Source organism: Bombyx mori, chromosome 1, assembly GCF_030269925.1.
Source record: "Bombyx mori chromosome 1, ASM3026992v2".
NCBI classification, from domain to species: domain Eukaryota; kingdom Metazoa; phylum Arthropoda; class Insecta; order Lepidoptera; family Bombycidae; genus Bombyx; species Bombyx mori.
The window spans coordinates 4,926,018-4,943,381 of NC_085107.1; the positions used below are offsets into that span (position 1 = coordinate 4,926,018).

General features: G+C 39.1%; 1 protein-coding gene across 4 annotated transcripts in view; it reads right to left on the reverse strand.

The window, feature by feature from the left end:
* The window catches only part of nwk (nervous wreck), a 97,775-nt gene that overhangs the window by 59,413 nt on the left and 20,998 nt on the right, over positions 1–17,364 (reverse strand). For all 4 annotated transcript variants that reach the window (NM_001246207.1, XM_038013187.2, XM_021352271.3 and 1 more), the window contains 1 exon segment: positions 14,500–14,643. In NM_001246207.1, the coding sequence (NP_001233136.1) occupies positions 14,500–14,643 (144 nt within the window).

Sequence of the window (17,364 nt, forward strand, 5' to 3'; positions counted from 1 at the left end):
TTTATTGTTACTTAATGATAGACAACGCTTTGTTCGGTGGACCTTTTTTTTTTTACGGAATCGACAAAAGATTTGAGTTGATGATGTTATCAAAATGTGATTTCAGAATGGAAATATTTCAGTATTTACAATAAACATCATTTTAGTATACCAAATACTAATCGGTCCGTTAGATTACCCTTCTCGTAGTCTCAAACACGATCTACCTACACTTTTCAAATATCGAATAGGTGGAAAGTAATCGGTCGTCGGAGCCTTTTAGAGGACAAAGGTTTGGCGGCTCCTTTCAGTGATAACGGCCACGTGATCGTACTCAATAAGATGACAGAATTGTAACCGATTTGAGAGAAAGAGAAAGAGAGCGAGAGAGAGAGAGAGAGGGAGAGAGAGAGAGAGAAAATGCACTGCTTTGTAAATAGTGAACTTATTGTGCGAATGACCGTTGAACTTAGAGAATAGGGTTTTTGAAAAAAAAATTTTTTGTGATAAATGGAAAGATCATATATTAGTTTTATAACAAAACAATTTTTTTTAAATTTTTTTGCGCATTTATTCAAAAGTTATATCAAAATAAAAATTAATTTTTGAATGAAGTACCGAAGGCACGTCGACAGCTCCCGATCTTGCCCGTCATGACTTACGGCCCGTCATGACTTACGCGAGTGTGGTGTTCGCTCACGCGGCCCGCACACACATAGACACCCTCCAATCTCTACAATCCCGCTTTTGCAGGTTAGTCGTCGGAGCTCCGTGGTTCGTGAGGAACGTTGACCTACACGACGACCTGGGCCTCGAATCTATCCAGAAATACATGAAGTCAGCGTCGGAACGGTACTTCGATAAGGCTATTCGTCATGATAATCGCCTTATCGTTGCCGCCGCTGACTACTCCCCGAATCCTGATCACGCAGGAGCCAGTCACCGTTGACGCTCTAGACACGTCCTTACGGATCCATCAGATCCAATAACCTTTGCATTAGACGCCTTCAGCTCTAACACTAGGAGCAGGCTTAGAGACCTCGGTAACCGTACTCGTCGAACTCGACAAAGAGTTCGCCGTGCAACCTAACCCATGAATCAGCTCGCTGAGTTTCTCGCCGGATCTTCTCAGCGGGTCGCGATTCCGATCCGGTAGTAGATTCATTCGCGAAGCAGCTACTCTTGAGTTGTTAGGTTTCCTTCGGAGGCGCTCGGGTAGTTGTTAGCAAATCCCACTCCTTCTGGCTGAGCCTTTGCTCGCCCACCTGTCTTGGTGAAACTGGAAAGGCCTCCGGGCCACCAGTAATACTTCAATCATAAAAAAAAAGCTCCCGATCAAACCAGAGTGCGTGTGACGTCATAATGTTAGTTTTCCCTCATTGCAGTTCATATAGAAATAATAAGTACAGTGTTTTGATCTATTTAATTTTGTTGTCATTGTTAAATATTCAAATATTTATATTGAAAATGTCGAACCTCAAAAGTTATCGTTCTTGTGTTGTACCATTATGCATGAAAAACAACTCCTGAAAAAATGTTTCTAAATGTTTCCCAAGATGACAAACGTCGAAATAAAAGGTTTCAAGCTGTGCACCGTGATAATCCCAAAGCTTCAGACTTTGCTTTAATAAATCCTTTATCACACATAGCAATCGTAACCAATTAACAACTCGTTTTTTAGCAATAAATTTTTAGCCCACTGAGTTTCTCGCCGGATCTTCTCAGTGGGTCGCGTTTCCGATCCGATGGTAGATTCTGCGAAGCACTCGACGAGGACAGTGATCTGACCGATCGACGAGTTCGACGAGGACAGTGACCGGTGCTTGAGGGTCCTAAAAGCACCGAGGGTGAATCCGAGGGATCAATAACTGTTGAACAATGGTGAGTATCGAATTGTAATAAGCAGTGGATTTTCTTAGGTTCTCACGAGTCGTTAAAAACTGAAGTAACCCAAACTTCCTACGTCGCTGGTTTTTTTGCTGAGGGGTGCCCTCCTCCCGGGCCTAAGCGTAATATGTTACGCAGACGACACGCTGGTCGTGGCCCGGGGAGGGAGCTTTGCTGAGTCTGCTCGTCTTGCCACCGCTGGGGTAGCGCATGTCGTCGGCAAAATTAGGAGATTGGGCCTCGACGTGGCGCTCAGTAAATCCGAGGCCATGTGGTTCCACAGGCCCCGGAGAGTGCCACCTGTCGATGCCCATATCGTGGTTGGAGGCGTCCGGATCGGGGTCGGGGTGCAGTTAAAGTACCTCGGCCTCATTCTGGACAGTCGTTGGACCTTCCGTGCTCACTTTCAGCACCTGGTCCCTCGTTTGTTGGGGGTGGCCGGCGCGTTAAGCCGACTTCTTCCCAACATCGGGGGGCCTGACCAGGTGACGCGCCGTCTCTATATGGGGGTGGTGCGGTCAATGGCCTTATACGGGGCACCCGTGTGGGACCAGTCCCTGGCCGTGGGGGTAGCGAAGTTGCTGCAACGGCCGCAACGCACCATCGCGGTCAGGATCATCCGTGGTTATCGCACCATCTCTTTTGAGGCGGCGTGTGTACTGGCTGGGACGCCGCCTTGGGTCCTGGAGGCGGAGGCGCTCGCCGCTGACTATCAGTGGCGGGCTAACCTTCGTGCCCGGGGCGTGGCGCGTCCCAGTGTGGTCAGAGCGCGGAGGGCCCAATTTCGGCGGTCCGTGCTGGAGTCATGGTCCAGGCGGCTGGCCGATCCTTCGGCTGGTCGTAGGACCGTCGAGGCCATTCGCCCGATTCTTGTGGATTGGGTGAATCGTGACAGAGGACGCCTCACTTTCCGGCTCACGCAGGTGCTCACTGGGCATGGTTGCTTCGGTGAGTTCCTGCACCGGATCGGAGCCGAGCCGACGGCAGAGTGTTACCATTGTGGTTGCGACTTGGATACGGCGGAGCACACGCTCGTTGCCTGCCCCGCATGGGAGGGGTGACGCCGTGTCCTTGTCGCAAAAATAGGAAACGACTTGTCGTTGCCGAGTGTTGTGGCATCGATGCTCGGCAACGACGAGTCGTGGAAGGCGATGCTCGACTTCTGCGAGTGCACCATCTCGCAGAAGGAGGCGGCGGGGCGCATCAGACAGAGACGCACAAGCCCGCCGCCGTCGAGCGGGGGCCAGGGAGGCGGATCTCGTCCTAGCCCTGGCCCTCTAAGTGTTTCGGGTCCCCCTCATATGTCGGTCTGGGGCCCGGCGAAGGGGGCCTAAGAAGACGACGTGCAAGCTGCTCTGCACGCGTTTTACGCAAGAGCATCCGGGTGATGGAAGGCCGGCTATCCTCGACCCACGCTGGTTCTGACCCAGCGGGGTATTTCGTAGGATAACCTATTCAAACCGGCGCCATCTAGGCGGGCTTCGGACAGCCTGCCGACCGAGAGGGCTGGTGGTCGTGGCGCCGACGATCGCTGGCCCGGCGTCCCGAGGGGGAGGGTGATGGGAGAGATGTGCTCCGCACTAAGCGCTTCACTCTCCTCCCCTTGCCTTTTCATGAGTTCTGTCTTGTTGAGCGACAAGAGGTTTTAGTCGGTTCGACTCCGACATGCCCCAAAAAAAAAAAAAAAACCTCGCTGGTTTGATATTACGAGAAAACGTAAACTAAAAAGAATCATATCGTGAGTTCTTGACACAATTTAATGTTCCTGACGTTTTTAATCTAAATCTCGTTATCGAAGCTACGGTTGAATCTTTATAAAATCTTGAACGAGTTCCTATTCAAAGTTTATTTGCAGATAAATTAGCTTGGAGTAATCAAAAAGGAAAAATCAAATCGAGAACGCGAAGTTCTTAAACCGGAAATCGGCTTAACGAGTTTTATACGGGAGCAATCACGAAGCGAAAGCATTTTCTCTATTGATGCTCGCTTTAGTTTTCAAATCTTCTATTCTCTTCATCTTTAATGTTCAGATGCTGTTTTCGTAACTGTTGTATATTTATATTAGTATAAGCACAACTTCAATGTTCTTATCATTGTTTTACTGTAGTGACTATAATAAAAATACGATTAGAATTAAGGACCACATTTGCAAGTGTTTGACGCAACGGAATCTAGATAGCTACTTGTATACCCAACGCGCTTTTGCGCTAGGACATTGCTACATGTATGAATAAACCAACTTTTGAAACTACAGACGCGCCACGTACATGTGAAACTCTAACAGACATTTTAAAGTGAATTCATATGGTTAGGTTCATTCATCACAATCGGGAATATGGATTAGTAACGCATAGAGAACAAACAAAATAAAGTTTATAATTTTTATCAACATTCCTGGGTCGAATTTTACACTTTCTTACACTTTTTCGTTCCAAGTGCAAAAGTACTTCAGGAACCATTAATTGCTCCTCTGAATTAAAACCTCAACTCTTTAATTAAAATTTTCACGCGCTGTTTCTAAGCCACATGCAATGTAACTTTGTACTAATTTATTCAGATTAGAGAGAATTAATACTGTGTTCATTTTTATTTTTATTGCACGTCCATTGTTTTTTGGGGTTGACAATGTTTTTTGATTTATTTAAAAGAAAGTAGACGAAGAGATAGAAAATAGTTAAAAATAAAATAATTGAATTTATTGCATTTAAGAGACTTTTTTTAATCAAGGATTATACTAGAGGCTTGAAGACCTTTCCAGTTTCACCAAGACACAGATTGGCGAGCAAGGGCTCAGTCAGGAGGGGTGGGATTTGCTAACAGCTCCCGAGCATCTCCGAAGGAGACCAAAAAGCTGAAAGGCAACTGCTTCTAATGGATTTACATTAACTGTATATTTTACGGGGGTATTTAGATGGGTTTTGTGAACCCGCACGATTAGGTACCGCTGCCCTGTTTAGTTTTGCTGCGACACAGTAATGCGTTCCGGCTTAAAGGGTGGGTGGAACAGCCGTTGTGACTACTAGAATCTTATGATCGTGTCTCAAGATGGGTGATTGCAATCATGTTGTGATGTCTATGAGCTCAGGATACCGCTTAACGATAGGTGAGCCGTAAACTAGAAAACCCACAATAAAAAAATTATAGTATTGAGTAATATTTCTGTCGTGAAGCAGTAATTCGTTTCGGTTCGAAGGGTGGGTCAGCCGTTGTGACTATACTTAGAACTTATATCTCAAGGTGTGTGGCGCATTTACGTTGTAGATGTTTATGGGCTCCAGTAACCACTTAACACCAGGTGGGCTGTGAGCTCGTCCACATACCTTAGCAATAAAAAAATAAAAATAATAATATCAATAATCACGTCATGAATTATAATCTCATAAATATATTAAAAGAACCATCATTGCGTATTTGAATATTAGCTTTTTCAATATTAAATATCTTCAAATTAAAACAACAGAACTTCTCCGGACGTAGATGCGATCCAATTAATTATTTCCACAACAATAATATGATGCTCATTTAAATCCAAACTGGCATTTTCAATTGTTTTCAGTCGCGGTTCCGAGAGGGAGCTTATTATGATACCAATACATTATAGCGTATTTCGAGTTTCCATTTTAATTATCATAATACTATTGTATAAGAACAAACCGACATTGCGAACTAATCATTATTATTTAAATGCGATTGCAATTTTAGACTGGTGGTAGGATGTATTCTGCACCACCACCCTGCCTATTCCTGCCGTGAAGCATTTCGGTTTGAAGGGTAGGGTAGCCTTTTTACTGTACCAAAACTGAGACCATAGAACTCATGTCTCAAGGTAGGTGGCGGCATTTACGTTGTAGACGTCTAAGGTGGGCCGGGCCGTGAGCTCGTCCATTCGTCTAAGCAATAAAAAAAGACTTTTTTTTTATGTAATCGCAATACTCAATACATATGATAATTACATTGACTTTATTTTAAAGCGTAGCATCGCGTTAATGGACTACGATAATTTGCCTTCAAGTCGATTCGGATATTCGTGGCGAGCGAGCTCAATAGTGCTGAACACATGGATAAAATTAAGGCCACAATCACCAAGTGCTTTTAACGTTAGTAGACAATGCGCAGAATGGCATATGGATGAATGGATCTTGCGTCTGCGGATCGTACTGTACTGACCATAACCATATTATAATAACTATGCCAGCCCTTAGTTTGAAATTCTGATGTTCTTACAGCCCGTTGGGAAAGCATTAGAATAAGGTCAGAATAATATATGTATTACAATAATCGGATAATTTCTATAATCAGAATAACTTCTGAAGGCATCTAGAAAATATTTGGGATTTGCCAAAAAAGTTTTTAAGAGTTTTCTCTTATCTTTTAACGACAGGTTAAAAAAAAATTTTTCAAAACATTTCCCGATCACTAAAGCTAAATGTCTCAGTGTTTTTACTGAGTACGACGATTAAAATAATTTACATGAAAGCTTGCTTGCTCCTTGCAAGCAATTCAATAAGTACACAACTTGTGATTCAACAGCTTGGTTACTCAAGGTTTTTTCTGCTTCGATTCAAAGGTACTTGACCTATCAACGTTACTGAATGTTATATAACATATTACGTTTCATGTTTTTTTTATTTATTGCTTAGATGGGTGGACGAGCTCACGCCCCTCCTGGTGTTAAGTGGTTACTGGAGCTCATAGATATCTACAACGTAAATGCGCCACCCACCTTGAGATATAAGTTCTAAGGTCTCAGTATAGTTAAAACGCAAACCGAAACGCATTACTGCTTCACGGCAGAAACAGGCAAGGTGGTGGTATCTAGCCGTGGGGACTCACAAGAGGTCCTACCATCAGTAAAATGCCTAGCATAAGTACACGTTCTTGTACTATGAGCATTCATTTTGTAAGAAAAATTGAGTTCCTAATTGAGTAAATTTATATGTATATTATCTATGTATTCACAACTCGTTAGTGTGACGTCTATTTGCGAGCCCTCAATATTTACGGGTCGTATCGTATTTGTAACTGTAACTTCGGACGTCTCATGCTACAGGCACGAGCTCGTTCAATCGTTCACTGATATGACAGACAGACAGACAGAGAGTATTCTTGAGTTCATAGTACAAATTATGAATGTCCATTCTGTTTCAATAATATATCTTGTTCTTCGTTTTTAATTGATTTTATACATACCCAGTTTACTCAGTTGCTGTTGCAATTAAAAACTTAAATATCTTCAATAACGTTAATGTATAATCTATACTAATATATAAATCTACAGTGGTTTTTACGGATGTTCTGTTATAACTACTGAACCATGCATCCGATTGACTTGAAGCTTGGTACCCATGTAGAAAATACACGTACTTAATGAATAGGCTAATATTTATATGAGTGTTGGACTCCCTAATGATAATGACAATAAATAATAATGTTAATTTTAAATGCGCAGCGAAGCGGGCGAGTTCGGCTAGTCTTTAATATAAACGTTAATGTATAATTTAGTATAAACTAACGCACACTGCTGTAATAAAATTTTCATTATTGTGGATTTTTCTTTACGCTTTTGATTCTATTGCGTCACTGATTTTGTTACTGAGAAATAATTTCCGTTCACAACATTATTATTGACGATTACAAATTTTATTAGAGTTAACTCTAATAAAATTAATGTCCCCCTATCTTCCTAAAAAGGTACTGTTTTCCACACGTTTTCCACAAAATTGAAATGAATCGAAATTCTCGATCATTTCATATTAAAAGTTTACGGTGTAATACATTGTGCTCACAAACCTTTGCTATCCCAACTTATTAATAAACTTTCAGGGACATCGAAATTGGAGTGTTTTAAAACATGTTTTTATACATTTACCCAGTAACAGTGCATTTTTACATTTAAAAAAAAAATGTATTATATGTACAGTTATTCCTTAATTTTGGATGATCTTCGTAACTGTACATTCATATTTAAATAATCCAGTTCTAGTAATCTAGCCTATATTTATAGAGTTGACCTGATTTGGCGACCAAACTCGATTTTGCATACAACTTATCTCTAACAAGAGTAACAAGTATAGAATCTTAGACAATTCATTTTTATTTAAAAATCTCGGTTAGATTTTAATTTACAAACGTGTAAAGAGAACAGAGCACGCTTGTAGGCTCACTAGGTGCAAATATTTCACACCAAAAAACCGCAGTTGTGCTGGCGCTTTCCGGGAAATTCTATTAATCATTCTACGTGTATTTATTATATTATTACGATCGAGCAGTACAAATATCGTCTGCTTTCCATATGTTTTGATCGGAACAATACATTTGATGATTTTCATTTTACTAATGGACTATAAGCGGATTTTCCATGAGTCGGGCTATTCATAAAGTAGAAATGCAAATTGCAGTTGCCCGTAGTTTTCAGTTGATAACGCAATTGCTACACCAATATCGTAATCCTCTTACCTTTATACATATATAGGTTTTTTTCTATGTATTGAAAAGTAATTATATATTTATTATTGGCTTCAGATTTTGTTGAATCTGTTGGAGGCGAAAATGATAACTTAAATATTCCAAACTTCCAATAAATGCATAAAATATACTATTCATTACGATATATAACAAGTGAAATGTTTTAAATACATTCATCCAGTTAACGATAAATCCATTCCATTAAAAAAAATTAATATTCTGTTATTTATGAACAACTACGACACTTAATAACGATCGGGACATAATTTATAACACTATACAACCTGTATAGTGTATAGTGCTTACAACGGTGCTTAGTACTAATTGAAATATTTTGTTACGAGTACTTCACTATCTCTGTGAAATAATACAAAAATTAAACGAACCATAAACGAACGTAATCGTCACTGAAGCCGATGCCAATCTATAAAACGTTAACAGACGAAATAATATCGAATATCGTAATATTAGCTTACAAGCTCAACTTTATCTAGACATTTTCGGGCACATACCACTTATTTCACTACCGGAATAGCAACTAAAAGATTCTCATGTTGTCATCAGTCAAGTCAGAGCCATAAAATTCTAAATGCAGAATAACTAAATGTAAATTTTATACGCTTTTCATTTAGATGAATATTTAATGCGTGAGAATAAAATATTACTACTATTGATATCCTCGATTTGAATCTTAATAATCTTAAAGGACTCAATAGGATAACCGTCGCTCTATAATTAAAGTTCTTTCGGAGGACTTCTACTAGACGATAACTTAGGACAAAACAAAAACTTTATGTTTATCCAAAAATAATTTGTTACAAATTTCGAACGCTTTCCCTTAAAATATTTACAAATTTAATAATCGAAAAGGAACTTTGGTTATAGATGGAGCTGCGAATAACAATATAAACCAGGCGTGAAACTTGTATAATCTTGTGTTGTTTGCAAACCGCCACCTCAGGCGCTTGTTTCAAAACTTTGTATGACGGAGTTGATCGCGTGAAACTATAAAATAGGCATCATTTAATTTCAAATTTGGATACAGTAAATCGAAAATACATAGATTGAATCACGAACTTTTGACAAACTAAACCGTTGACAGTGCTGTGAACTTCTATAGACTGAGATATTTTAATGCTTCGTTTAAATCGAAAACTTAATATTCTTCGTCAAATAAATTCATTAACTCTGTCAGTATCGAAAAAAGTTTATCGAAATTAAAGCAGCTTTTTTTACGATAGTAGGATTACTGGTGGCCCAGATGCCTTTCCAGTTTCACCAGGACAGGTAGGCGAGCAAAGTCTCAGCCAGGAGGGGTGGGATTGCTAACAGCTGCCCGAAGGAAACCTAACAACTCAAGAGCAACTGCTTCGCGAATGAATCTACTACCGGATCGAAATCGCGACCCGCTGAGAAGATCCGGCGAGAAACTCAGCGAGCTGATGCATGGGTTAGGTTGCACGTCGACGTCTTTGTCGAGTTCGACGAGTACGGTTACTGGGGTCCCTAACGGCTAACCTGCAAAAGCGGGATTGTAGGGATTGGAGGGTGTCAGTGTGTGTGCGGGCCGCGTAAGCTAACACAACACTCGCGTAAGTCATAATGGGTCTTATGCAAGTTTTGTAAAGTGTCACCTCGTTCTGAAGGGACATTTTACTCCGCTTATAGATCACGGGGTAGAGTCTGCCGAGAATAAACGTGGCACGGTCACGGACTGTTTTTATATGCGGGCACAATGTCATGGATGCATCCAGGGTAACTTCCAGGTACTTGACCTTCCTGGGCCAGGGTAGAGGTTGGCCGAAGAGGATGTTCGGGGGTGTGATATTTCTAAGCGGTGAGTTTCCCCATTGAAATAACACTGCTGTGCTTTTCGCTGGGTTGATTTCTATGCGCCATTTTCAGAACCACTGTCCGAAGGCTAACGCTGCGCTCTGGAGCTTACTCGTGATTCGAGACTTGTCTCTACTTGAGTAGTAAACGGTTGTGTCGTCAGTGAATAAGGCTAACTGGGTCGGCGGTGAGCGTGGAATGTCGTTAATAAATAAATTAATGAGAGAGAACGGGGCCTTGCGGGACTTCAGCCGTGAGTGGTCACGGAGAGGAGCGGCTTCCTTCTACTCGATATCGAAAAGAGTGGTTCAACAAGACGTTCCGTATGATGAGCACGAAACTGTCCGGTACGCCCATGTTGAAAAGTTTGAAAATCAAACTGTCGTGCCAGACTTTATCGAACTCTTTTGCGACGTCGAAGAAGAGAGCTCCCGTATATAACGGTTTTGGTCGATTAAACCCTACGAGAATGTGCTCCGTAAGGCGGTGCCTGTTGTACGCATGAGTGATTTGCGCGGAATCTGAATTGTTCATCGATGAGAATACCGCTGGATGAGACGAAGTCTCTGAGGCGTTCGTAGAGCAGACGCTCATACAGTTTGCCTAGAAATACGAGGAGGCTAATCGGGCGGTAATGTATGCCGATAATATCCGCTTCTTTCCACACCGTGGGAAAAATGCAGTATTATAGCGACTATATTGAATTATATTATATTTTAATTTATAATTACATCCGGCCACCAAACCGTTGGTCGGATCAGATAACTGCGCTCACTGGACTCTATTGCGAACGCCCTGAGAGAAGCTGAAAACCGAAGCAAATGGAAGCTGAGTGTACAAAGAGCCACGAAGGGCTTTCAAGGACACGACCTTCAGCAATGAAATATTCGACTAAGAAGAAGAAGATATTGAAAAGTAATGTACCCGTTTTGAAGGCAATGAATAATGAAGAAAAAAAACATTAGAAGACATGGATGGAGTGTGTAAATGACGGTATGAGAGAGAGAGGAGTGAGTGTTGAACTGGCGGCTGATAGAAGGGAATGGAAGAGAAATATCAGCTGTGCCGACCCGGAATAGTGGGATAAGGTAAGGAAAAAGAAGATTCTATAATTTTTCAATAGCTTTGTGATGTAACTAAGCGCTGGATACATTATATAAACGTTTCATTTTCGCGACGATAAAGTTTCCAGCCTTGGGCATAGAGCGGAAATTATGAAAATTCAACCTAAGAGAAGTAATTGATCTGGTTGTAGATTTCGGTTATGTATCAACATCGTGAAGCTATTACAGCGCATGTTTTATTGTAATCGGCTTTTGAGTAAAATAAATGTTAATGTTTTTTTCCTTTTTTCTTTTTATTGCTTAGATTGGTGGACGAGCTCACAGCCCACTTGGTGTTAAGTGGTTAGCAGAGCCCTTAGACATCTACAACGTAAATGCGGCACCCACCTTGAGATATAAGTTCTAAAGTCTCAATATAGTTACAACGGCTGCCCCACCCTTCAAGCCGAAACGCATTACTGCTTCGCGGCGGAAATAGGCGAGGCGGTGCTACCTACCCGTGCGGTCTTACAAGAGGTCTTTCCACCAGTAATTACGCAAATTATAATTTTACGGGTTTGATTTTTATTACACGATGTTATTCCTTCACCGTGAAAGTCAATCGTGAACATTGGTTAAGTACGTATTTCATTAGAAAAATTGGTACCTGCCTGCGGGATTCGAACACCGGTGCATCGCTTTAACACGAATGCACCGGACGTCTTATCCTTTAGGCCACGAGGACTTCAAATGCTTAATCATCAAGCATCATGTTTAATTGGTCAATGGCCAAAGATCGTTCACTGATTAGTAACCATGACTGCTACACCACAAGCTCTAAGTTCGATTCGGCGAGAAGTCCTAAATTGAGGTGAGTTTTTTTTTTTTGCTTAGATGAGTGGACGAGCTCACAGCCCACCTGGTGTTAAGTGATTACTGGAGCCCATGGATATCCATAACGTAAGTGCGCCACCCTCCTTGAGATATAAGTTCTAAGGTCTCAAGTTGAGTGCTGATAGTACTGAGTTTTCCTATTTTTAAATACGATAGAACCAGAAGATTTTTTAATATGATTTTAATACGATTTATTTTTAAATACGAAAGAAACGTACTAGAAGAAAGCGGCCCGTAAATAAAAATAAAATGAAACATAAAATAGACTTGTAATTCGAATAAAGAAATAAACTCGTCGCGCTTAGTTCAATGAGAGCGTTTGTCATGTTTCCTGTGTAAATTCTTTTCAGGGAAATAAATCCGGCCTTTTTATTTATTTATTGTTTAGATGGGTGAAATAAATATTAGTCCACCTGGTATAAAGCGGTTACCAGAGCCTGTAAACGTCCAAATATGAATACCGACACTTACTTTGAAACATAAGGACAAAGTTTCTAATGAATTATATGTGTATAATGTATTATTTTATTTACATAAAAATAAATTTTAGCCTAGTAAAACTATAGCACAAACTGAGTAGCTCAATAAAGAGAAACATTTAAAGCTTCACTAGTTTTTATGTTTTTCATATTTCAATATTCAAAAAATCTTATAATATTTCTAATGTTCCTTCTTCTAATGTTTCAATGTTCAAATTACCATTTATGTCACCCTTATAACATATTAACCTCTTTTAAGATTTATTTCATAAATCATATAGAGGTTACATGTATAACAGCTTTACCACCATTGAAATCAGATATCAATAGGTAGAAATACTACTAGTACTATACAGGAAAGTACTACTATACTACTAAAGTACTCTTATTCCGCCTATTTCATGGCTAGATGACTTCAAGTCGGCATGAATAATGTTGTGGTGCTGTGTAATAACGTGTTGGTTCACGATAGCAGTACGTTGGTATAATGCTCAGAGAATGCTGCTACTCATTCTCCAACAAATTCCTTACTCGCTCCTTACTTACTTACTTATCCTCACCCACGGCAAGAGATGCAATAGTGCTATTCTGGGCCAAGACCACACAGCGTATTGTTATATTTTAGTGTTGTGAAACCAAATATTTTAAATTACATGTTCATCATGTATTTTGCGGTAAGTTGCATAAGAGAAAATCAAAAATAAAACGTATCTTTTTTTGTTATTTTTTATATGCTAGTTTAACTAGTGATAGCTACTATATAAGGTCGACAATACAATAGCGTGATTGATACCGACTATCTTGAAACATGAGGCCGGAGCGATTTCCTGAGCCATGACTGACGCACAACTGAGACTAACTCCAATGTGATAGTCAAGAAATTAATACTATGTATACAGTAATACACGTATGAAGCTATCACACCAGTCGCTAGTAAAACCTTAATACCTCTTTTTATTATTTTTCCAATGACAGTAACGCTTTTTTTTTTTTAAATAATCTCAACGGGTACTAATGGCAGCTTCTGTGTGTTCGGACGTTTTCGCCATAATAGTTACTGGTACCGTAATTGGCATAGCAGCTTACATTGTAAATTCAAGTTTTCTCGACTCCGTATCTCTTTCTCAGTTTTAAGCCAATTCTCGCTTCGTGAATCCTGCGTCTCTTATCGTATTAGCTGCGGTATCCAAGTCAAATCAAGTTTCTCTCGAGTAACTTACGTTACGTCAACGTTCAGGGCCTTTTCGTGTGATCGAGGTTGTCTTGATCTTGGTTACACAAAAGAAAATGCCTAAAAAGATGTACTATTAATTTTTCTTCAAGAAATAGTTTTTCTTATTGTTTTCTGGGATTATGTAAATTTAAGTTCGTCTCTACACTCGGAGCTTTTCCTGATAAATGTTGTCAGAGTTTGGGTGCCTTTTCTACCTCTTTCGAACTCTTTTTAATATGCTTTTATTCGCTTCAGACGTATGTATGTATGTTTGTAACGGAATCTTTGAACATGATTTTGACCCCCTTCAATACGTTGGATTAACTCGAATTTTGGTATATTTATTAAGGACCGATGATAATACAATAATAAAAAAAAATTGAAATTCAACTAAAAAATAAAAAATAGTTTAAAAAACTAACAAAATACGCTTTTATTAGCGTGGGGTGCTTTTCATGATATTAACAAAATAACTCTTCTACTCATATCTGTTCATAAAATATTTATAACTACTGATACCAGGCACGCCACGCTTCTTTTACAATATTTTTTTTTTCTTACATTATTTTTAATTCAAATTTATTAAAATTTATTTTCTATTTTTTAGTTGGATTTTCTATAAAAGCGTATTTTGTTATTATAGTTTTTTTAAACTATTATTTATTTTATTTTTGTTTAGCCCTCAATAGTATTATAATGATCTTACCTCAGAATAAGATCTCTCGATAGACGAGCGTTTGACGATGTAACAGCGCAGGTCTTCAAGCAGATCGCATTCATGTTGATTCTTCGCATGGAGCTTTGCGATCTGCTCCGTGTGCAAGTTCTTCAAGAACTTCGTATAGTTGCTCTGTAACAAAAATATTTACGTTAAAACTTTAAAATACTTTAAAATTCAGTATTTTCTTTGATTTTCGCTAGTCGTAGGCAAATTAATTTTATTAAAAAATATATTAATAAAACGCCTATTTAAAAATACATAAACGCTCGTAGCCTCGAGGTCCAGCTTGCTCTCCAGCTACCGGTTTGGTAGGCAAGCTCACGGAGCTAAAATATGAGACAACTTCCTAACACTAACCCTAGCAAGAGTAATGATAACGATACAAAATGTGAGAATATAGTAAAAAAAAAACGTTTAGCAATGTGTTTAGTAATGCTTTAGAATTCTTTAGTATTTCCCTGATATGTCATGAGTCGTAGATCGTTTATAACCAAAAAAATTACCATTGAAGGCATGACAATTGTAAAGAATTCGAAATGTTGAATTTGTATACTGCGCGTAACCGAATAGACGGTTATGCCGATTGTATAACCTCAAGAATTTCATTAGAATTATTTTGTATCGTTTATAATATAATTCAAGGTTGTCTGGTGGCCGCCGAGCAATATGACCAAAGTAACCAAGAACCTTCTGGTAGCAAATCGTCGACAGTCTCGTTTCTATACGAAGTTGCTCGAGGACAGATTTGTTTGTTCTCTTGGCGGTCCACGGTATGCGGAGCATTCTTCGCCAACACCACATCTCGAACGCTCCAATTTTTTTCCGCAAATAAAATATATTGCTCGACGGCCACCAGACAACCTTGAAAGATTGATTGTGGTGGGCAAGGTGGAAGGGAAAAGACCCGCCGGCCGGCCACCAAACCGTTGGTCGGATCAGATAACTGCGCTCACTGGACTCTCTGTTACGAACGCCCAGAGAGAAGCCGAAAACCGAAGCAAATGGAAGCTGAGGGTACAAAGAGCCACGAAGGGCTTTCAAGAACACGACCTTCAGCAATGAAGTATTCGACTAAGAAGAATAATAGAATTCAATAATTACTATTTAATCTTAATAAACGAATGCTATTCGTATATTACATGAACCTGTTTGATGTTGAGGCTTCTTTGGTAGACAATAAGAACTCCCGAACGCACACGTTATTTTAATGTTTGTATTGCACACACAATGTAAAATACGGTCCGCGCCATTTTACCTATTGACTTGTTTGGTTAGATTAGTATATAAGGAATTCTCTTTAAGTTAGGTTAGTACTAATACTAATTTCGTCGCGTTTCATCGCAAATTTTGATAGCGGTTAAAGAAATCTGAACAGTTAAACATTCTCGTTCGTGCTTATTGCCGGATCGTATTCACTTTGACACGGTTTTGCTTCGATTGACACAGCTCGAGTGGGTATTGAATAACTTCGACACTAATTAACTTCGAAATCGTCCAGCCCTAAAGAATTAGTTAGGCAACAGTGCATTATTAAAGTTGCAAACGGTGCGACCGTGCTAATGCTAAAAATCTAGAATGCAAATAATTAGAAAATCTTAACAAATATTTATCACGTATTTACGAAAGATCTTCGCAATTATTTTTATTATCGTATATCGATTAAAATTGAAACCTGCAAAATTTATCAATTTGTGTTATTGTATAGTGGTTTTATTGTAATTAAAATAGTAATAATTAATTACAATCGTAAGCTAACAATAAATTTTATAACATTGCAGAATAATTAAAAATGTAAGATAAACGAGGAGAGAAAGTAATGAGATCAATTTTGTACTAAAAAGCGAAGTCAACTTCAATAAAGCTAAGCAGATTATGTGAAGCTGCATTTAAATTTTCCACAAAATGCTTGAAATATGCTTAAACTGGAGATTGCTGCTCTGCAAGTATCTAACTTAATCCAAATATAATTAAGTTTTAAATTACATTCCCGTGAGACGACACGATGTGCCCCGCTTTATGAAATACTAGATGCGCTCCGCGGTTTGGCTTGCGTTATATTTGAAATTCAGAAAAAATGAAACATGTTATATTTTGCCGGAGTAGAGAGGTGCTCCTGTCACTTTCTAGTCCATAAATTATCAATCGACTAGCTGACCCTTCAGACTTCGTAGTGCCTCAAGTGATAAATAAAAGGCCTAAACTTTTGTATAAAATAAACTTAAAACAAACAAAAGGAATCCGTCCGACGGGGGACACATCAAAGGAAAAACAAAATTGTCATTTTTATTTAATTTCGAGCATTTTCATATTTATCTACCTTTTAAACCTTCTCTGGACTTCCACAAATAATTCAAGACCAAAATTAGCCAAATCGGTCCAGCCGTTCTCGAGTTTTAGCGAGATTAACGAACAGCAATTCATTTTTATATATATATAGATTTGTAGGTCTGTTGGTACGTAAAATCACGAACCAACTTATAGTCGTATTCACTATACAGATATACCCAGCGTCAATTAGATCATTTCATTTATAGTATTAAAAAATATCTAACGTGTTGTGTTTATTCTGCCCAAATTATAAACTATATCAGTGTTAAATTTAATTTAAATCCATAGAGCCATTTATTTGTGATTGAGTAGCAAATGTCCAAACATAAAAACGTTCACATTCACAATTTTAGTATATGTATATTCAGGTTAATTGTTAATTTAATGTGCTGAGTCACGCACTGCCGTGTCTATAGTTAATATGTAGTGTAAAGCACATTGATTTCTTGAAACTAATCGCGCGTCACCTATCGTACGCTAAGAGTGATGTCATAGAAATATTCTCTAGAGTGCCAATAACAA